We start from the raw sequence: 22,341 nt of genomic DNA on the forward strand, positions 1-22,341 counted from the left end.
AAAGTGAGCGAGAGAGAGAGGGAGAGTTTGTGTGTATGGCTGTGTGGGAAGAATGTTGGGGAGTAGACGAGAATGTGGGGAGAATGCAACATGGAATCAGTGCAAATGGGCCAAAGGCCTGCTTAACCCTCTCACACTGAGCCTAGCCCAGTGTTCAGTGCGTAATGGTCACAACTTTAGAAACCATTTCGCAAGACGAAAAAATATTTAGAATGGCTTTTCCTTTTTAAAGTTTCGATTCCAAAGAAAAGTTACAATCTCTGCCAAATTTCATAACTCCCCACTGCACAGGATTTCACAACAAAACCAAAATCAGCTCTGGGTCACGTGCAAAGCTCCCAGACAGAGCCACACAGGGCAATATAGAGTTCCTGACAGATAAAAGCACCATGCAGACCATTTGTCTGACTCTCTGCCCGTCTCCCTCCCCCCCTCTACATCACTCTTTCCCTTCCGTGCTCCTAAACAACCCACTCGGCAGTTTTTGGAGATGACTCACAATGACTCAGGAGGCAGGAAACAGCTGAGCATAGATTCCAACTCCGAATGCTTCCCTCCAATCTTAAATTTCTAAATTAACCCAATCTGGCCCCAAAACATCTCTGTGACCACCCCCCCCCCAACCCTTCTGGATTCTGCACCCCTCCATGTCTCTGTGATCCCCCCTCCCACCCCTACACTCCTCTCCATCTGTGTGACCCCCTTCCCTCCCCTACATCACTCCCCATCTCTGTGACCACCTCCCTCCCCTACACCCCTCCCTGCCTCTGTGATCCCCTCCCTCCCCTACACCCATCCCCATCTGTGACCCCTCCACTCCCCTACACCCCATCCCCATCTCTATGACCGCCTCCTTCTCCTATAGCCTCCCCATCCCTGTTCCCCCCCTCACCTACACACCTCCCCATCTCTGTAAACTCCACCAGTCCCTACACCTCTCCCCATCTCTATGAACCCCCTCCAGCACCTACAGCAAACCTCCATCCATCTTGCACTAATACACAACCTATCATTTCAGAGTGAAACTGCCAATGATCATGAGCAGGTTCTCAGGGAGACAGAACTAGCAATCAGGGTGGGAAATCACAAAAACAAGGCATGATTCATGAGGAGCTGTTTAACCGACACCCATTGGCTTTGTTCAACTCTGCTGACAATACTACCTGACAGATGTGTAGAGATTACACCAGACAGGTCACAGGCACAGTGCCAGATCTCAGCAAAGTGGAGGACAGATCTATGAGTGTAAGAGAGTGAGTGTGTGTGTGTGTGTGTGTGTGTGTGTGTGTGTGTGTGTGTGTGTGTGTGTGTGTGTGTGTGTGTGTGTGTGTGTGTGTGTGTGTGTGTGTGTGTGTGTGTGCACGCGCGCGCACGAGAGAGAGAGACTCTGCCTATGTCAGTGTTAGTATGTGTGTTTGTGTCTGTGTGTGGTGGTCGGTAACAAGCTAAGACAACTCCAACTCCTAGCATTCCCACAAAATTCTGAAACCTGTTAAACCACCCAAATAACCCATACGAGCAAACACTGTAGGGAGGCAGTTGCAGAGCTCAGAGAACCAGGTAATTGATGCAGGGAGAGAGGGAGAGATGAATAATCTCTGGATTACTACTGGATTAAACTAAAAAGTAGGACCACAAAGGTAATAATCTCTGGATTACTACCAGTGCCACGTGCGAGTCAGAGTAGAAATAGGAGGATATTTCAGATGAATACATGGCTTGAAAAATGGTGCAAGGGGGAGGGATTCAAATTTCTGGGGTATTGGAACCAGTTCTGGGGGAGGTGGGACTGGTATAAACAGGACGGTCTGCACCTGGGCTGGACTGGAACCAATGTCCTAGGGGGAGTGTTTGCTACTGCTGTTCAGGAGGATTTAAACTAATGTGGCAGGGGGATGGGAACAAGTGCAGAGAGAGAGGGGTGTAAAATGAGGGTAGAAGCAAAAAGTAGTAAGGTGAAAAGTAAAAGTGGTAGGCAGGCAAATCCAGGGCAAAAAGCAAAAAGAGCCACTTTTTAACATAATTGTATAAGGGCTAAGAGTGTTGTAAAAACAAACCTGAAGGCTTTGTGTGTCAATACGAGGAGCATTCGTAACAAGGTGGATGAATTGAATGTGCAGATAGTTATTAATGAATATGATATAGTTGGGATCACAGAGACGTGGCTCCAGGGTGACCAAGGATGGGAGCTCAACATCCAGGGATATTCAATATTCAGGAGGGATAGACAGGAAAGAAAAGGAGGTGGGGTAGCATTGCTGGTTAGAGAGGAGATTAACACAATAGAAAGGAAGGACATTAGCCTGGGGGATGTGGAATCAATATGGGTAGAGCTGCATAACACTAAGGGGCAGAAAACGCTGGTGGGAGTTGTGTACAGGCCACCTAACAGTAGTAGTGAGGTTGGGGATGGCATTAAACAGGAAATTAGAAATGCGTGCAATAAAGGAACAGTAGTTATAATGGGTGACTTCAATCTACATATAGATTGGGTGAACCAAATTGGTAAGGGTGCTGAGGAAGAGGATTTCTTGGAATGTGTGCGGGATGGTTTTCTGAACCAACATGTTGAGGAACCAACTAGAGAGCAGGCCATTCTAGATTGGGAATTGAGCAATGAGGAAGGGTTAGTTAGCAATCTTGTCGTACGAGGCCCCTTGGGTAAGAGTGACCATAACATGGTGGAATTCTTCATTAAGATGGAGAGTGACATAGTTAATTCAGAAACAAAGGTTCTGAACTTAAATAAGGTTAACTTTGAAGGTATGAGACTTGAATTAGCTAAGATAGACTGGCAAATGATACTTCAAGGGTTGACGGTGGATATGCAATGGCAAGCATTTAAAGATCGCATGGATGAACTACAACAATTGTTCATCCCAGTTTGGCAAAAGATTAAACCAGGGAAGGTAGTGCACCTAGTGCACCCGTGGCTGACAAGGGAAATTAGGGATAGTATCAAGTCCAAAGAAGAAACACATAAATTAGCAAAAAAAAGCAGCACACCTGAGGACTGGGAGAAATTCAGAGACCAGCAGAGGAGGACAAAGGGCTTAATTAGGAAAGGGAAAAAAGATTATGAGAGAAAGCTGGCAGGGAACATAAAAACTGACTGTAAAAGCTTTTATAGATACGTGAAAAGAAAAAGATTGGTCAAGACAAATGTAGGTCCTTTACAGTCAGAAACAGGTGAATTGATCATAGGGAACAAAGACATGGCAGACCAATTGAATAACTACTTTGGTTCTGTCTTCACTAAGGAGGACATAAATAATCTTCCGGAAATAGTAAGGGACCGAGGGTCTAGTGAGATGGAGGAACTGAGGGAAATACATGTTAGTAGGGAAGTGGTGTTAGGTAAATTGAAGAGATTAAAGGCAGATAAATCCCCAGGGCCAGATGGTCTGCATCCCAGAGTGCTTAAGGAAGTAGCCCAAGAAATAGTGAATGCATTAGTGATAATTTTTCAAAACTCCTTAGATTCTGAATTAGTTTCTGAGGATTGGAGGGTGGCTAATGTAACCCCACTTTTTAAAAAAGCAGGGAGAGAGAAACCGGGGAATTATAGACCGGTTAGTCTGACATCAGTGGTGGGGAAAATGCTAGAGTCGGTTATCAAAGATGTGATAACAGCACATTTGGAAAGAGGTGAAATCATCAGACAAAGTCAGCATGGATTTGTGAAAGGAAAATCATGTCTGACAAATCTTATAGAATTTTTTTTGAAGATGTAACTAGTAGAGTGGATAGGGGAGAGCCAGTGGATGTGGTATATTTAGATTTTCAAAAGGCTTTTGACAAGGTCCCACACAGGAGATTAGTGTGCAAACTTAAAGCACACGGTATTGGGGGTATGGTATTGATGTGGATAGAGAATTGGTTGGCAGACAGGAAGCAAAGAGTGGGAGTAAACGGGACCTTTTCAGAATGGCAGGCAGTGACTAGTGAGGTACCGCAAGGCTCAGTACTGGGACCCCAGTTGTTTACGATATATATTAATGATTTAGACGAGAAAATTAAATGCAGTATCTCCAAGTTTGCGGATGACACGAAGCTGAGCGGCGGTGTTAGCTGTGAGGAGGATGTTAAGAGGATGCAGGGTGACTTGGATAGGTTAGGTGAGTGGGCAAATTCATGGCAGATGCAATTTAATGTGGATAAATGTGAGGTTATCCACTTTGGTTGCAAGAACAGGAAAACAGATTATTATCTGAACGGTGGCCGATTAGGAAAAGGGGAGATGCAACGAGACCTGGGTGTCATTGTACACCAGTCATTGAAGGTGGGCATGCAGGTACAGCAGGCGGTGAAAAAGGCAAATGGTATGTTGGCATTCATAGCAAAAGGATTTGATTACAGGAGCAGGGAGGTTCTACTGCAGTTGTACAAGCCCTTGGTGAGACCGCACCTAGAATATTGTGTGCAGTTTTGGTCCCCTAATCTGAGGAAAGACATTCTTGCCATAGAGGGAGTACAGAGAAGGTTCACCAGATTGATTCCTGGGATGGCAGGACTTTCATATGAAGAAAGACTGGATCGACTAGGCTTATACTCACTGGAATTTAGAAGATTGAAGGGGGAAACGTATAAAATTCTAAAGGGATTGGACAGGCTAGATGCAGGAAGATTGTTTCCGATGTTGGGGAAGTCCAGAATGAGGGGTCACAGTTTAAGGATTAAGGGGAAGCCTTTTAGGACCAAGATGAGGAAAAACTTCTTCACACAGAGAGTGGTGAATCTGTGGAATTCTCTGCCACAGGAAACAGTTGAGGCCGGTTCATTGGCTATATTTAAGAGGAAGTTAGATATGGCCCTTGTGGCTAAAGGGATCAGGGGGTATGGAGTGAAAGCAGGTACAGGGTTCTGAGTTGGATGATCAGCCATGATCATACTGAATGGCGGTGCAGGCTTGAAGGGCCGAATGGCCTACTCCTGCACCTATTTTCTATGTTTCTATGAAGAGGGAAGGAGCTGCAGAGCTCAGAGTGAAATAGGGAATCATCAAGGTGCTGGTCTGGGATTGTCAGCACTAGCAGGTGTTACAAAGTCCAGATGGTCTGGAGGGGGTTATAGACAGGGTGGGGTGTAGGGATTGGAGGGCGGTACATAGACAAGAGGTGTGGTGCGTGGCCAAGTGGTTAGGGTATTCAACTAGCGATCTGAAGGTTGTGAGTTCGAGCCCAGCTGAGGCAGCATGTGTGTCCTTGAGCCAGGCAGTTAACCACACAATGCTCCAGTCTACCCAGCTGAAAATGGGTACCGGCAAAAGATGCTGGGGGTCATCCTCGCAATAGACTGGCGTCCTATCGGGGGAGGGGGAGTGAGTCTCATTCTCTCAGTCGCTTCACGCCACAAAAACCGGCATAAGCACCAGCTCTGATGAGCCACAAAGGCTCAGGACTGGACTTTGACATAGACAAGAAGGGTGTAGGGAAGGCAGGGTGTAACAGAGCTGGAAAGGGATGGATAGAGTGTTCCCCAAATGAAACACTCAATCCCAGGGAATATCCTGGTGAGTCTTCCCTGCTCTCGCTGCAGTGCAGTTCAAGTTCTCTAAAGCCGTGTTAGATATGGCCAGGCAGTCAGCCCAGACAGTGTGCAAGCTGTTGGCAGCCACAGGACTGCTGCCTTCCTCGAGACATGACATAGCACTGTCAGTAAGGGCAGCCAACATTCCAACCCTGCTCTCAATGTCCGATTCAGCAGGCAGTGCGGCAAGATGGCTGTGGGAGGGGTGCAGGGAGCGCCGCACTGTGTGAGGGACAGTGAGGAGGGAATGCCATGCTATGGGAGAGGCAGCAGAGTGGAATACCATACATTGGGAGGGGCGGTGAGGAGGGAGTGTCACATTCTGGGAGGGACAATGAGGAAGGAGTCCGACTGTGGGAAAGGCAGCAAGAGAGATAATCCCCTTGCCTGTACTGGTTTAACCACTTCCCCCATCCAAGCTCAAACTCTCCGCCGCATCTTCCTAAAGTTCCACAACTCCCACGGTGATAGTCACACTCCATACAAATGTTTCCAACACCACCCCATTAATACTCCAAAAACAAGCCTCTGTCACCACCTCCCTCCCTCTCTCAAAGAACACTCATCCTATCCCAGGAGGCATGCCACAATGCTCTTTTGGAAGTCAGTGTGGGGTGGATGGGGTCCCTTATCTAAGAAAGGATGTGCCGGCATTGGAGGGATTCCAGAGGAAGTTCTCAAGAATAATCCTGGGAATGAAAGGGTTCATGTATGAGGAGTGTTTGATGGTTCTGGGTTTGTTCTCACTGGAGTAGAGAAGAATGAGGGAGGATCTCGTTGAAAATTATTGAATATTGAACAGACTAGATAGATGGATGTTTACTATAGTGGGGGAGTCTTTGACCAGGCGGCACATCCTCAGAGTAAAGGGATGTCCCTTTATAACATAGATGAGGAGGGATTTCTTTAGCTGGAGGCTAGTTAATCTGTGGAGACCAAGTCATTAGGTATATTTAAAGCAGAGGTTGAAAGTTCTTTTCAGTAATGTTGTCAAAGGTTATGGGGAGAAGGCAGGAGAATAGGGTTGAGAGGGATATTAAATCAGCCATAATGGAATGGCAGAGTAGACTCGATGGGACAAACAGTGTAATTCTTCTCCTGTTCTTATGGTCTAATAGACTCCTTGCCCATCTCAACATGACTTCTCTCGCACCTCGACTGCATCCACAGAGATTGAGTCACCTGAGACGATACTTGCTGGAACTCATAAGAATAAGAGGAGACCTTATAGAAAAAGATTAACTTATAAACGGGAGACATTAGAGGAGCAGGAAAGTTGTTTCCAAGGATGAATGAGACTAGAACTAGGGGACATGGCCTCAAGATTCAGGGGAATGTATTTTGGACAGAGATGAGAAGAAACTGTTTTTCCCAGACAGTAGTGAATCTGTGCAATTCTCTGCCCAGGGAAGCAGTAGAAACTACCTTATTAAATATATTTAAGATACAGTTTGATAGATTTTTGCAGAGCTGGAGAACTAATGGTTATGGTGAAAAGACAGGCTGGTGGAGCTGAGTCCACAGTCAGATCAGCCATGATCTGATTGAATGGTGGAGCAGGCTCAATGAGCCAGAAGGCCTACTCCTGCTCCTGTTTCTTACACATTTTCTTATGAGAGTTTCAAGGGTTCTCTGCCCTCGGAGAGGAAATGTTCTCCACCCCCTCCCTACACCATGTCTCTATCTGAAATGGAGCGGACAGGAGCAGAGGAAGGAAGAAGCCAACTCACGGTGGACGCTGAGAGTGATGTTGATGGTCCTCTCCTCCGAGAAACCCTTGAGGTTGGTGATTTTGGCGCACTTGAGTCGAGACTCAGAGGCCGTGTCTCCCACGTGGACCCAGCACACGGTCTCCTTGGCGTAGATGAAGTCCATGGCTGTGGTCTGCTTGGTCCTAACAGGGTTGACGAAGCTGATGCTGACTCCCTGAAGGTTACTAGCGATGATGGTCTGGGAGTTGGCGATGAGAAGGATTGGCGGCCGGTCCACTGGTTCTATCAAGAAAGAGTGAAAACAATCACACTTAATTCCCAACCAGAAGCTTATTGATGTTGTGACAACTTTGGTTTATAATTGTCACATAGTGAGGTACACTGGAAAACGTGTTGCATGCCACTCATACATCAATTCATTACAACGGCTCTTTGAGGTAGTACAAAGGAAAAGCAATAACAGAACGCAGAATAAAGTGTTACAGTTACAGAGAAAGTGCAGTGCAGGCATACAATAAGGTCCAAGGGCCACAGTGAGTTAGATTATGAGGTTAACAGTCCATCTTATTATACAAGGGAACTATTCAATAGTCTTATAACAGCAGGATAGAAGCTGTCATTGAACCTTGATGGCACGTGTTTTCAAACTTTATTATCTTCTACCCAATGGGAGAGAGAGAAGAGAGAATGGGTGGGGTCTATGATTATGTTCATTGCTTTACTGAGGCAGTGAGAAGTGTAGGCACAGTTTACGAAGAGGAGGCTTGTTTCTGTAATGTGCTGAGCTGTATCCACAACTCTGTGCAGTTTCAATGTTTCTCTCAAAGTTCAAAGTAAATTCATTATCAAAGTACATATATGTCACTATATACAACCCTGAGATTCATTGTCTTGCAGGCGTTCACAGTAAATCCAAGAAACACAATAGAATCAATGAAAGACCACACCCAACAGGGCAGACAAACAACCAGAGTGCAAAAGACAACAAACTGTGCAACTACAAAAAGAAAGAAATCATAATAATAAATGAATAAGCAATAAATGTGGAGAACATGAGATGAAGAGTTCTTGAAAGTGAGTCCACAGGTTGTGCGAACAGTTCAGTGTAGGGCCAAATGAAGTTGAGTGACATTATCCCCTTTGGTTCAAGAGCCTGATGGTTGAGGGAAAATAACTGTTCCTGAAACTAGTGGTGGGGGCCCTGAGACTCCTGTACCCCCTTCCTGATGGCAGCAGAGAGAAGAGAGCATGGCCTGGATGGTGGGTCCTTAATGCTACAACACTCCATGTGGATGTACTCAATGGATGGGAGGGTTTTACCCATGACAGAGTGAGCCCTATCCACTACATTTTTGTAGGCCTTTCCGTTCAAGGACATTGGTGCTTCCATACTAGGCTGTGATGCAACCACATGAGCTCTTCCCTCAATATCTTTTGACTTCAGGAGGGGGGCCAGTGCACACGCTACTCTTTACATCAACGGTGCTGAGGTCGAGGAGGTTGAGAGCTTCAAGTTCCTAAGATCAAATATCACCAATAGCCTGCCCTGGTCCAACCACAATGACATTATGGCCAAGTTAATTCAATAGCATCTCTATTTCCTCAAGAGGCTAAAGAAATTTGGCAAGTCCTCATCAATCTTTACCTATTTTTATCAATGCATCACAGAAAGCATCATGTCCAAACAAATCACGGCTTGGTATGACAACTGCTCTGCCTGAGACCACAAGAAACTACAGCTCAGCACATCACAGAAACCAGACACCCCTCCATGGACTCTTGTATTTACAAGGACAACATAAATCAAAGATGAACTATATAAACTCCCTCCCCAACTTAAGGAGTATCATGGGTGCTGCCTCAAGAAGGCAACATCCATCATCAGAGATCCCCACCATCCGGGCCATCCCATCTTCTCACAGCTCCCATCGGGCAGGAGGTACAGAAGCCTGAAGTCCCACACCACCAGGTTCAGGAACAGCTACTTCCCTTCAAACATTCGGTTCCTGAACCAACCGGCACTACCCTGATCACCACCTCAGTACAGAAACACTGTGACCACTCTGCACTATGATGGACTTTGTTTTGTTTTTGTTTTAATTGTGTTCTTTCTTGTATAATTTTGTATAATTGAAGTTTTTCTTCTGAATGTTGTATATCTGATGCTCTATTCCTGTGATGTTGCTGCAAGTATGTTTTTCACTGCACCTGTATACACATGGACTTGTGCAGGTGACAATAAACTTGACTTTGAAAGATCTGTAACAACACTAATCCTGTTTGTTTGCATTTGGCCCATATCCTCTAAATCTTTTGTACCTACGTACCTTTCCAAATCCCTTTTAAACATTTTATTTGCACCCACTTCTGACAACCCTCCCCATTATTGAGGAAAACATCAAGAGGTGGAGCCTCAAGAAGGCAGTGGCATCTATCACCATCCAGGACATTCCCTTTTCTGATTAATACCACCAGGGAGGAAGTACAGTAGCCTGAAGACCCATGTCCAATGACTCAGCAACAGCTCTTTCTCCTCCATCATCAGATTTCTGAACGGACCATAAACACTACATTATTATTATTCCACTTTTGGCACTATTTATTTTGTAATTTATAGTAATTTTATTTTATTTAGAGATACAGTGCGGAACAGGCTTTCCGGCCCACTGAGCGGCACCGCCCAGCAACCCACTGATTTAACTCTAGCATAATCACAGAACAATTTACAATGGCCAGAATTAACCTACTAACTGGCACGTCTTTGGACTGTGGGAGGAAACTGGAGCACTGGGAGGAAACCCAAGGACACACAGGAAGAAAGTACAAACTTTCTTACAGAGAACGCCAGAATTGAACTCTGATGCCTGCTGGAGCGTCATGCTAATCGCTACGCTACTGTGGCATACATAATATATGTACTTACACTGTACTACAACAGATTTCATGTCATAGAAATCAGTGATAAGAAACCTGATTCTGATTTTTCATCCTCTATTAGGTCACCACTCAGCTGCCTTCGCTCCTGGCAAAACAGTCCCAGCTGCTCCAGACTTCCCTTACAACACAAGCTCTCCGGTTCACAGCTCACTCTTGTGGACGACTGTGAATCTGGACCAAATCTCACTGCACACACAGGCAGTCATTTACCTTCAGTTGGTTTATGCAAACTTCTCCACTCCAGAAAAGCAAAAGTGTCATACGAAAACAAGCACACGTACCAATGTCAATGGCTCTGTCAGACAGCACACACAAGCACTTGTTTTTTTTCTCTCTCTAGAACAAATACACAGGTGCCAAGAAACAACACACACACACACTCACTCGCAAATGTCTCTTGGCCTCAGACTCTTTTCTCACATGAACCAATACATGCTTAGCACACACACACGTAACCAGTGGAGGTGCAAGAGGAGGGCAAAGAGCAACAAGGGGTGGGCAGGGTACCTCCCGTCCGAACACAACAGGGGAACGGGAAGGGAAGGGTATGCCTCAAACACAAGAATCCAACACAAGACTAGCTGTTGAGCAATTTCTTACCATTTTTTGCCTTACACGACTTGTTATCTGGCTGCAGAAGGTACCCTTCTACACAGCTGCATGTGTAGGAGCCCTCTGTGTTGGTACAAGTCTGACTGCAGGTCCCGTAGATAGTACATTCATCAAAATCTGTATTCAAGGAGAAATGGCTCTGCGTTAGATCAACACAGGGGAAACACAAGTGTAGTGAAACTCCAGTCAGCCGATGTTCAAAGGGTCAGAATTCCTGATACTTCAATGTCACTAAGAATGAGCCCAGTTCCAACTCTCTTTAAATCCTCTAGCCCTCTGGGTCACACCCACACCGGGAGCACTGTACACAGTTCCCATCTCCCTATCCCTGGGTCAGACCCACACCGGGAGCACCGTGCACAGTTCCCATCACCTTATCCCTGAGTCAGATCCACACCGGGAGCACGGTGCACAGTTCCCGTCTCCCTATCCCTGGGTCAGACCCACACCGGGAGCACCATGCACAGTTCCCATCTCCCTATCCCTGGGTCAGACCCACACCGGGAGCACTGTACACAATTCCCATCTCCCTATCCCTGGGTCAGACCCACACCGGGAGCATCGTGCACAGTTCCCATCTCCCTATCCCTGGATCAGACCCACACTGGGAGCATCGTGCACAGTTCCCATCTCCCTATCCCTGAGTCAGACCCACACAGGGAGCACCGTGCACAGTTCCCATCTCCCTATCCCTGGGTCAGACCCACACTGGAGCACTGTGCACAGTTCCCATCTCCCTATCCCTGAGTCAGATCCACACCGGGAGCACCGTGCACAATTCCCATCTCCCTATCCCTGGGTCAGACCCACACTGGAGCACTGTGCACAGCTCCCATCTCCCTATCCCTGAGTCAGATCCACACTGGAGCACTGTGCACAGTTCCCATCTCCCTATCCCTGGATCAGACCCACACCGGGAGCATCGTGCACAGTTCCCGTCTCCCTATCCCTGGGTCAAACCCACACCGGGAGCACGGTGCACAGTTCCCGTCTCCCTATCCCTGGGTCAGACCCACACCGGGAGCACTGTACACAATTCCCATCTCCCTATCCCTGGGTCAGACCCACACCGGGAGCATCATGCACAGTTCCCATCTCCCTTTCCCTGGATCAGACCCACACTGGAGCACTGTGCACAGTTCCCGTCTCCCTATCCCTGAGTCAGACCCACACAGGGAGCACCGTGCACAGTTCCCATCTCCCTATCCCTGGGTCAGACCCACATTGGAGCACTGTGCACAGTTCCCATCTCCCTATCCCTGAGTCAGATCCACACCGGGAGCACTGTACACAGTTCCCATCTCCCTATCCCTGGGTCAGACCCACACCGGGAGCACCGTGCACAGTTCCCATCTCCCAATCCCTTGGTTAGACCCACACCGGCAGCACCATGCACAGTTCCCGTCTCCCTATCCCTTGGTCAGGCCCACACCGGGAGCATGGTGCACAGTTCCCATATCCCTATCCCTGGGTCAGACCCACACCGGGAGCACCGTTCACAGTTCCCGTCTCCCTATCCCTGGGTCACACACCGGGAGCAACGTGCAGAGTTCCTGTCTCCCTATCCCTGGGTCAGACCCACAACGGGAGCACCGTGCACAGTTCCCGTCTCCCTATCCCTGGGTCAGACCCACACCAGGAGCACCGTGCACAGTTCCCATCTCCCAATCCCTTGGTTAGACCCACACCGGGAGCACCATGCACAGTTCCCGTCTCCCTATCCCTTGGTCAGGCCCACACCGGGAGCACGGTGCACAGTTCCCGTCTCCCTATCCCTGGGTCACACACCGGGAGCAAAGTGCAGAGTTCCTGTCTCCCTATCCCTGGGTCAGACCCACAACGAGAGCACCGTGCACAGTTCCCGTCTCCCTATCCCTGGGTCAGACGCACACCGGGAGCACTGTACACAGTTCCCATCTCCCTATCCCTGGGTCAGACCCACACCAGGAGCACCGTGCACAGTTCCCGTCTCCCTATCCCTGGGTCAGACCCACACCGGGAGCACCGTGCACAGTTCCCGTCTCCCTATCCCTGGGTCAGACCCACACCAGGAGCACCGTGCACAGTTCCCATCTCCCAATCCCTTGGTTAGACCCACACCGGGAGCACCACGCACAGTTCCCGTCTCCCTATCCCTTGGTCAGGCCCACACCGGGAGCACGGTGCACAGCTCCCATCTCCCTATCCCTGGGTCAGACCCACACCGGGAGCACCGTTCACAGTTCCCGTCTCCCTATCCCTGGGTCACACACCGGGAGCAACGTGCAGAGTTCCCGTCTCCCTATCCCTGGGTCAGACCCACACCAGGAGCACCGTGCACAGTTCCCATCTCCCAATCCCTTGGTTAGACCCACACCGGGAGCACCGTGCACAGTTCCCGTCTCCCTATCCCTGGGTCAGACCCACACTGGAGCACTGTGCACAGTTCCATTTTGCTTGTCCCTGGTCTGACCCATAGCTTCTTCAGCTTACAGCCCTGCTCCCTTACCCTTGCAGATTGTTCCATCTTCAGCCAAGGCGTATGAGGTGTTGCAGTAACAGACTGCTCCGGCGTGTGTAACAGCACATCGGTGCTGGCAACCGAGCCGGGTGCAGTTCTCTGCACCTTCTGCACAGGAGACATGGAGAAAAGCAACAGGTCAGTCCTAAGAATTAACACAAGGCCACTGGGGCGGGGTGGGGGGTTGGGGAGGAGAGAGTTGTGAGTAAGGAGAAGCGCCTCGCTGCAAGAAGGGACAGCAAGGAGGGAGTGATGTGCTGCACTACAAGGCATGATGAAAATATACAGGTCATTTCATTGAGGTAGTATAAGGGAAAACAGAGAAAGTGCAATGCAGGTTGACAATCAGGTGCCAGGGCTACACCAAGATAAACTGTGAGGTTAAGAGTCCATTTTATTATACTACTGTCCAATAGTCTTATAACAGTGAGGCAGAAGCTTGAGCCTGGTGGTGTGTGCTTTCAGGCTTTTGTATCTTCTGCCCAACGGGAGAGGGGGAGAAGAGAGAATGTCCGGGGTGGGTGGGGTCTTCGATTCTGCTTTACTGAGGCAGTGTGAAATGTAGGTGAAGCCAATCAGGGCACGGTGAGAAGAAAACTTGTTGCTGTCCAGCGAAAGACATGTTTGACAATTCAATTCCCTGACAGAAACTGCCAGAGGGAATGAAGGGGAGCACAATAACACACTGGTAGAACCAGTGCCTCCCAGCTCCACAGACGCTAGTTTGACCCTGACCTTCAGTGTTCTGTAAAGAAACACAGAAAACCGCAAAGCTGTGCCGAACATGTACTTACCTGCGAAATTACCTAGGATTATGTGTGGCTGTATGAGAAATTTGTACATTCTCCCTGTGACTCTGTGGGCTTCTGCCAGATGCTCCGGTTTCCTCCCACATCCCAACCATGTGCAGGGTCAGCGAGTTAACTGGCTGCTGGAAATGTGCCCTGTCCCCTCCCCAGTTTGTGTGTGAGGTAGAACCTGGTGTGGTGTCAATAGGAAAGGGAGCGGAATGAAATGGGATTGGTATAGGTGGGTGAACTCAAAGGGCTTTAGGGTTATTCCCTACATATCCGGAAGGGCAAGGCCTCAATATTCTCAATCCCATCTTGGACATTTATTCTCCACTCAGGTAGGAGATTCCACAGAAGAAGAGGGACAGCACTGTTAACAGCAGGATCCTCAATAGCAGAGGGATCTTGGAGTTCAAGTGCCTTCCTCCATGAAAGTGGCTGTACAGGTTGACAGGGTGGTAAAGAAGGCGTACGGCACACTTGTCATTATTAGTCCAGGCAATGAGTTCAAGAGCTGGTAAATTATAATAGTCTGGCTGGTCCGCCTCTAAAGTATTGCATTCTGTTTTGGTCACCATGCTACCAGAAAAGGTGCAGGTGCTTTGGAGAAGGTGGGAGAACAGGCTTGTGAGAGAAAAGAAATGAGCCATAGTTGAATGTGGCAGCAGACTAATGGGCTGATGGTCTAATTCTGCTCCGATATTTTACAGATAGATGATCCCAATTGTTGATCCCAAAGTAAGTTAACAGTGTCACAGTAGAATTACAAATGCACAGATATGCAAATATTAGAAGAGAAATAAAGAATAAAAAATAAGTTACCTTAAAAATAAGATGCACAAGATTCACAAGTCAAAGATTACAAGATTTATGGACTTGCCTTAGATCCCTTTAAACCTTTCCTGTCCATGAATCTGACCAAGTGTCTTTTAACTGATGTAATGGTACCCACCTTTACCAATTCCTTGACAGCTCATTCCATATATTCACCATTTACTGATCAAGAACCATCAAGCTCTACCTTAATGGCTTGGCTTCCATCACCCGCTGTCGCACTGAATCCCACAAATTCACCAATCTCTGGCTGAAGAAATGCCTCCTCATCCTAGTTCTAAAGGGACATCCCCTCATTCAGAGGCTGTGCCCTCATTTTGTGGACTCTCCCACTGATGGAGACGTCCTCTCCACATCTGATCTCTTCAGGCTTTTCAGTATCTGGGAGGTATCAATGAGATCCCCTCCTCCCTCATCCTGCTGAACTCCATCAAGTATAGGCCCAGAGACATCAAACGTTCCTCGTATGTCAAGCCTTTCATTCCCAACATCGTTCTGATGAACCTCCTTTGGACCCTCTTCGGGAACATCTTTCCTTAAATACAGAGCCCAACATTGCTCACAGTATCCCAACAGCTATCTGACCAATGCCAATGCCTTACCAAGCCTCAGCATTACATCCTTATTTTTGTATTCTAATCCTCTGAAAATGAATGCTAACATTGCATTTGCCTTCTTTTCACCGACTCAACCTGCAAGTTAACCTTTAGGGTATCCTGCACTAGGACTCCCAAGTTGCTTTGCAACACCCATTTCTGAATTCGCTACCTGCTGAGAAAATAGTTTTTACACCTTTCAGTTGTGGATCTATGGAATGCTCTGCCTCAGAAGGCAGTGGAGGCCAATTCTCTGGATGCTTTCAAGAGAGAGTTAGATAGAGCTCTTAAAGATAGCGGAGTCAAGGGATATGGGGAGAAGGCAGGAACGGGGTACTGATTGTGGATGATCAGCCACGATCATATTGAATGGCAGTGCTGGTTCGAAGGGCCGAATGGCCTACTCCAGCACCTACTGTCTATTGTCAAGGGACTGAGTAACAGAAAGAGGATGAGCAAGTTGGGACTCTTGTTTCTTTGAGGGTAGGGGACTGAGTGGTGACTTTATAGAAGTGTACAAAAATCACAAGGATCGTCGCTAGGGTGAATACACAGTCTTCCCCACCCCCCTCCCAAGGTTGGGGAATCAAGATCTAGAGGGCATGAGAGGGTGGTCAATATATGGAACAAGCTGACAGAGAAAATGGTTGCGACAGGTACATTAAATGACATTTAAAAGACAGTTGGATAGGTACATGGATAATAAAGGTTTACAGGGATATGGGACAAACACAAGCAAATGGGATGAGTTCAGCTGGAATCCTGGTCACAGAATACTAAGGTACAGAATCAGGTCCTTCGGCCCATCAACTCTGTGCCAACCCAATCTACTCTCTAGTCACATTTACCTGCACCTGAAACATACCCCCCAAACCACTCCCATCCATGTACTTATCCAAAGTTTTCTTAACTATTGCAGTCGAACCCGCATCTACCACTTTGACTAGCAGCTCACCCATTGCGTAAAGAAGTTTCAGCATTGACTATATGGACCAGAGGGCCTGTTTCCATCTTCTATGACACTACTGCTTAGGCGTGTTCCTAAGGAAAAGCATGGTAGTCAGCAGAAAGGCAGTGTTGATACAGACCTCTTCAAAATCACAGACAGCCAAATGAGGGGGTGGGGGGGGGGAAGAATAAGGTTCCAAATTGAAATGACTCATAAGTGTCAGAAGACACAATCTCTGTTAGAGAAGTTGCTTTTTTTTTCCGTTTGGTACAATTGCTGCCTCAGCACCCTGCACTTCCACTTCAGATGTGTTCATTGCGAACAGGAAGTAGTATGTGTGTGAGGCCAGTTTTCTGTGCTCGGTGTCAGATGTGGGAGGTCCTGGAGTCTCCCAGCCTCCCGAACAGCCATATCTGCACCCGATGTGTCGAGCTGCAGCTCCTGAGGGACCGAGTTAGGGAACTGGAGATGCAGCTCGATGACCTTTGCCTGGTCAGGGAGAGTGAGGAGGTGATAGAAAGGAGTTATAGGCAGGTGGTCACACCGGGGTCATGGGAGACAGACAAGTGGGTCACAGTCAGGAGGGGGAAGGGGAAGAGTCAGGTACTAGAGAGTACCCCTGTGGCTGTACCCCTTGACAATAAGTACTCCTGTTTGAGTACTGTTGGGGAGGAACAGCCTACCTGGGGGAAGCAGCAGTGGCCATACCTCTGGCACAGAGTCTGACCCTGTGGCTCAGAAGGGTAGGAAAAGGAAGAGGAAGGCAGTAGTGATAGGGGACTCTATAGTTAGGGGGTCAGACAGGCATTTCTGTGGACACAGGAAAGAAACTCGGATGGTAGTTTGCCTCCCAGGTGCCAGGGTCCCGGATGTTTCAGATTGTGTCCAAGATATCCTGCAGTGGAATGGAGAACAGCCAGAGGTCGTGATACATATTGGTATCAATGACAAAGGTAGGGAAAGGGAAGAGGTCCTGAAAAAAGACTACAGGGAGTTAGGAAAGAAGTGGAGAAGCAGGACTGCAAAGGTAGTAATCTCAGGATTACTGCCTGTGCCACGCGACAATGAGCATAGGAATAGAATGAGGTGGAGGATAAACGCGTGGCTGAGGAATTGGAGCAGAGGGCAGGGATTCAGATTTCTGGATCATTGGGACCTCTTTTGTGACCTGTACAAAAAGGACAGGTTGCACTTGAATCCCAGGGGGACCAATATCCTGGTGGGAAGGCTTACTAAGGCTACTGGAGAGAGTTTAAACTAGAATTGTTGGGGGGTGGGAACCGAACTGAAGAGAAGGTTGGCTCACAAATAGAGAAAGCTTGTAGACAGTACGAGAGGGAGGATAGGCAGGTGATAGAGAAGGGATGCACTCAGACCGAAGGGTTGAGATGTGTCTATTTTAATGCAATGAGTACTGTGCACAAAGTGGATGAGCTCAGAGTGTGGATCAGTACTTGCAGCTATGATGTGGTAGCAATTACAGAGACTTGGATGGCTCAGGGACAGGAATGGTTACTTAGAGTGCCAGGCTTTAGATGTTTCAGAAAGAACAAGAAGGGAGGCAAAAGAGGTGGGGGCGTGGCACTGTTGATCAGAGATAGTGTCATGGCTGCAGAAAAGGAGGACGTCATGGAGGGATTGTCTACGGAGTCTCTGTGGGTGGAGGTCAGGAACAGGAAGGGGTCAATAACTTCACTGGGTGTTTTTTATAGGCCGCCCAATAGTAACAGGGATATCGAGGAGCAGATAAGGAAACAGATCCTGGAAAGGTGTAATAACAAGAGGAGAGGCTGTACTTGATCTGGTATTGGGAAATGAACCTGGTCAGATGTCAGATCTCTCAGTGGCAGAGCATTTGGGAGATTGTGATCATAATTCTATCTCCTTTACAATAGCATTGGAGAGAGATAGGAACAGACTAGTTAGAAAAGCATTTAATTGGAGTAAGGAGAATTATGAAGTGATCAGGCAGGAAACTGGAAGCTTAAATTGGAAAGAGATGCTTACAGGGAAAAGTACATAAGAAATGTGGCAAATGTTCAGGGGATATTTGTGTGGAGTTCTGCATAGGTACATTCCAATGAGACAGGGAAGTTATGGTGGGGTACAGGATCCATGGTGCACAAATGCTGTAATAAACCTAGTCAAGAAGAAAAGCTTATAAAAGGTTCAGAGAGCTAGGTAATGTTAGAGATCGAGAAGATTATAAGGCTAGCAGGATGGAGCTTAAGAAGGAAATTAGGAGAGCCAGAAGGGGCCATGAGAAGGCCTTGGCGGGCAGGATTAAGGAAAAACCCCAAGGCATTCTACAAGTATGTGAAGAGCAAGAGGATAAGACATGAAAGAATAGGACCAATCAACTGTGACGGTGGAAAAGTACTGTATGTATGGAACAAGAGGAAATAGCAGAGGTACTTAATGAATACTTGGCTTCAGTATTCACTATGGAAAAGGATCTTGGTGATTGTAGTGATGACTTACAGCAGACTGAAAGGTTTGAGTATATAGATATTAAGGAAGAGGATGTACTGGAGCTTTTGGAAAGCATCAAGTTGGATAAGTCACCAGGACCAGACGAGATATACCCCAGGCTACTGTGGGAGGTGAGGAAGGCGATTGCTGAGCCTCTGGCGATGATCTTTGCATCATCAATGGGGACAGGAGAGATTCCGGAGGATTGGAGGGTTGCGAATGTTGTTCCATTATTCAAGAAAGGGAGTAGAGATAGCCCAGGAAATTATAAACCAGTGAATCTTACCTCAGTGGTTGGTAAGTTGATGGAGAAGATCCTGAGAGGCAGGATTTATGAACATTTGGAGAGGTATGATATGATTAGTCAGCATAGCTTTGTCAAGGGCAGGTCGTGCCTTACGAGCCAGATATAACTTTTTTGAGCATGTGACTAAACACGTTGATGAATGATATAGATGTAGTGTATTTGGATTTCAGCAAGGCATTTGATAAGCTACCCCATGCAAGGCTTATTGAGAAAGTAAGGAGGCATGGGATCCAAGGGGACATTGCTTTGTGGATCCAGAACTGGCTTGTCCACAGAAGGCAAAGAGTGATTGTAGACAGGTCATATTCTGCATGGAGGTCAGTCACCAGTGGAGTGCCTCAGGGATCTGTTCTGGGACCCCTACTCTTCGTGATTTTTATAAATGACCTGGATGGGGAAGTATAAGGATGTGTGTGAGTAAGTTTGCTGATGACACAAAGGTAGGAGGTGGAGTGGATAGTGTGGAGGACTGTCAGAGGTTACAGCGGGACATTGATAGGATGAAAAACTGGGCTGAGAAGTGGTAAATGATGTTCAACCCAGATAAGTGTGAAGTGGTTCATTTTGGTAGGTCAAATATGATAGCAGAATATAGTATTAATGGTAAGACTCTTGGCAGTGTGGAGGATCAGAGGGATCTTGGGGTCCGAGTCCATAGGACACTCAAAGCTGCTGCACAGGTTGACTCTGTGGCTAAGAAGGCGTACGGTGTATTAGCCCTCATCAATCGTGGGATTGAGTTTAAGAGCCGAGAGGTAATGTTGCAGCTATATAGGACCATGGTCAGACCCCACTTGGAGTACTGTGCTCAATTCTGGTTGCCTCACTACAGGAAGGATGTAGAAACCATAGAAAGGGAGCAAAGGAGATTTACAAGGATATTGCCTGGATTCGGGAGCATGCCCTATGAGAATAGGTTGAGTGAACTCGGCCTTTTCTCCTTGGAGCAATGGAGGATGAGAGGTGACCTGATAGAGGTGTATAGGTACTAGATGATGAGAGGCATTGATCATGTGGATAGTCAGAGGCTTTTTCCCAGGGCTGAAATGGCTAGCATAAGAGGGCATAGTTTTAAGGTGCTTGGAAGTAGGTGCAGAGGAGATGTCAGGGGTAAGTTTTTTTTACGCAGAGTGGCGAGTGCGTGGAATGGGCTGCCGGCGACGGTGGTAGAGGCGGATATGGTAGGGTCTTTTAAGAGTCTCCTGGATGGATACATGGAGCTCAGAAAAACAGAGGGCTATGGGTAAGCCTAGTAATTTCTAAAGTAAGTACATATTCGGCACAGCATTGTGGGCCGAAGGGCCTGCATTGTGCTGTAGATTTGTCCTGTACTCTCTCCAATGTCCCCACACCCTTCCTGTAATGGGGCGACCAGAACTGCAGCTTCAGCAGCTTTATACAGCTGCAAGATGACTTGACTCTTAGACTCGATGTCATTCGAACTTCACCACCATCCAACTCACCCAATTTTTACACCCAACGCTCAGATGCCCCTCCCCCAGAGGGTAATTAACACAGCTGCCAACAATATACTACCCTTAAAAGTGAGGAAGAGGAGGTTCACCAGGTTGATTAGGAAAATGAGGGGGTTCGCCTACGAGAAATCGAGTCAAATGGGACTATGCTCACTGAAATTCAGAAGAATGAGAGGCAATCTAATAGAAACAGAATCAGGTTTATTCTCATGTGTTGCGAAATTTGGAGGGATTTTTTGCTTCATGGAATATTATGTACAGGATAGTTCAGATAAAGCGGTTTCCACTGGTGAATGAGACTAGAACTTGGGGACACAACCTCAAGAGAATAGATTTCGGATGGAGATGAGGAAAACTTTTTCCTAGGGAGTAGTGAATCTGTGGAATTCTCTGCCCAGGAAAGCAGTAGAGAGTACTTCATTAAATATATTTAAGACACAATGAGATAGATTTTTGCAGAGCAGGATAATTAATGGATATTGGGAAAAGGCAGGTAGTTGGAGCTGTCTATGGCCAGATCTACCATAATCTTTTTGAGAACTCAGGATATGGTGATGTAATTACCAAAAATCATGACCTAATTCCCGGAGAAAAGTGTGTAATTCCCGATTAAATTTCAATAGGAGCTGACGGCGAAGCTCCGTCCAATCACACACTCCCGGGGTCAGACACAGAGTGAATCTCCCTCCACACCGTCCCATCGCACACTCCCAGGGTCAGACACAGAGTCAATCTCCCTACACACCATCCCATCACACACTCCTAGGGTCAGACAAAGAGTGAATCTCCCTCCACACTGTCCCATCACACACTCCCGGGGTCAGACACAGAGTGAATCTCCCTCCATGCTGTCCCATTCACATGTTCTGCACTGTTCCATCAACCAGTCTACACCATCAGATCACACACTCCCTGGGTGTACACACCTCTGCAATGAGGTCCTTCATCATAACCGTCCGAGCAGTCTCGAACTCCATCACACAGCTTACTCATCGGGATACAGAGTTCCGTCCCAAGACACTGGTATTCATTCACAGCACACTTGAAGGCAGACTGGTGTGGACCTGGAAAAGAAATACAACAGATTGGGATGTGACTCTGTGAAAACAACATTCCATGAACTAAACATTTACTCTCCCCCTTGTGACGCGCCCTTTCTTCCCTTCATCAGTCAAGTGACAGATGTTATATTGCAGTAGAATAAGATGCTGATGGGGTCACAGCAGAAGTACAGCGTGCAGTCAGACCACTGTTTACTATTCACAGCTCAGCATTCAATACCATCATCCCCTCAGTTCTAATCACCAAGCTCCAAAACTAGAGCTGCACCTCCCTCTTCCCAGACTTCCTTATCAGGAGGCCACAGTCTGTGCTGATTGGAAATAATATCTCCTCCTCACTGACAATCAACACTGGCGCATCTCTACATCCACAAATGTTTGGCATACATAAATTCTCCAAAGACACCAGAGTAGTTGGCAGAGTCTCAGATGGTGACGAGGAGGTGTACAGGAGTGATAAAGATCAGCTGGTTGAGTGGTGTGATAAGAACAACTTTGCACTCAACGGTAGCAAGACCAAGAGACTAAAAGTGTCTTCAGGAAGGAGAAGTCGATGGAACACACAT

At 47.4% G+C, this 22,341-nt stretch overlaps 1 protein-coding gene across 1 annotated transcript in view; it reads right to left on the minus strand.

The window, feature by feature from the left end:
• Positions 1-22,341, minus strand: part of LOC140741643 (low-density lipoprotein receptor-related protein 1-like) — a 561,364-nt gene that overhangs the window by 495,536 nt on the left and 43,487 nt on the right. The window contains 4 exon segments of the mRNA XM_073071927.1: positions 7,260-7,523; positions 10,779-10,907; positions 13,279-13,398; positions 21,641-21,778. Of these exon segments, the coding sequence (XP_072928028.1) occupies positions 7,260-7,523; positions 10,779-10,907; positions 13,279-13,398; positions 21,641-21,778 (651 nt within the window).

Source organism: Hemitrygon akajei, chromosome 18 (genome assembly GCF_048418815.1).
Source record: "Hemitrygon akajei chromosome 18, sHemAka1.3, whole genome shotgun sequence".
Taxonomy (NCBI): Eukaryota; Metazoa; Chordata; class Chondrichthyes; order Myliobatiformes; family Dasyatidae; genus Hemitrygon; species Hemitrygon akajei.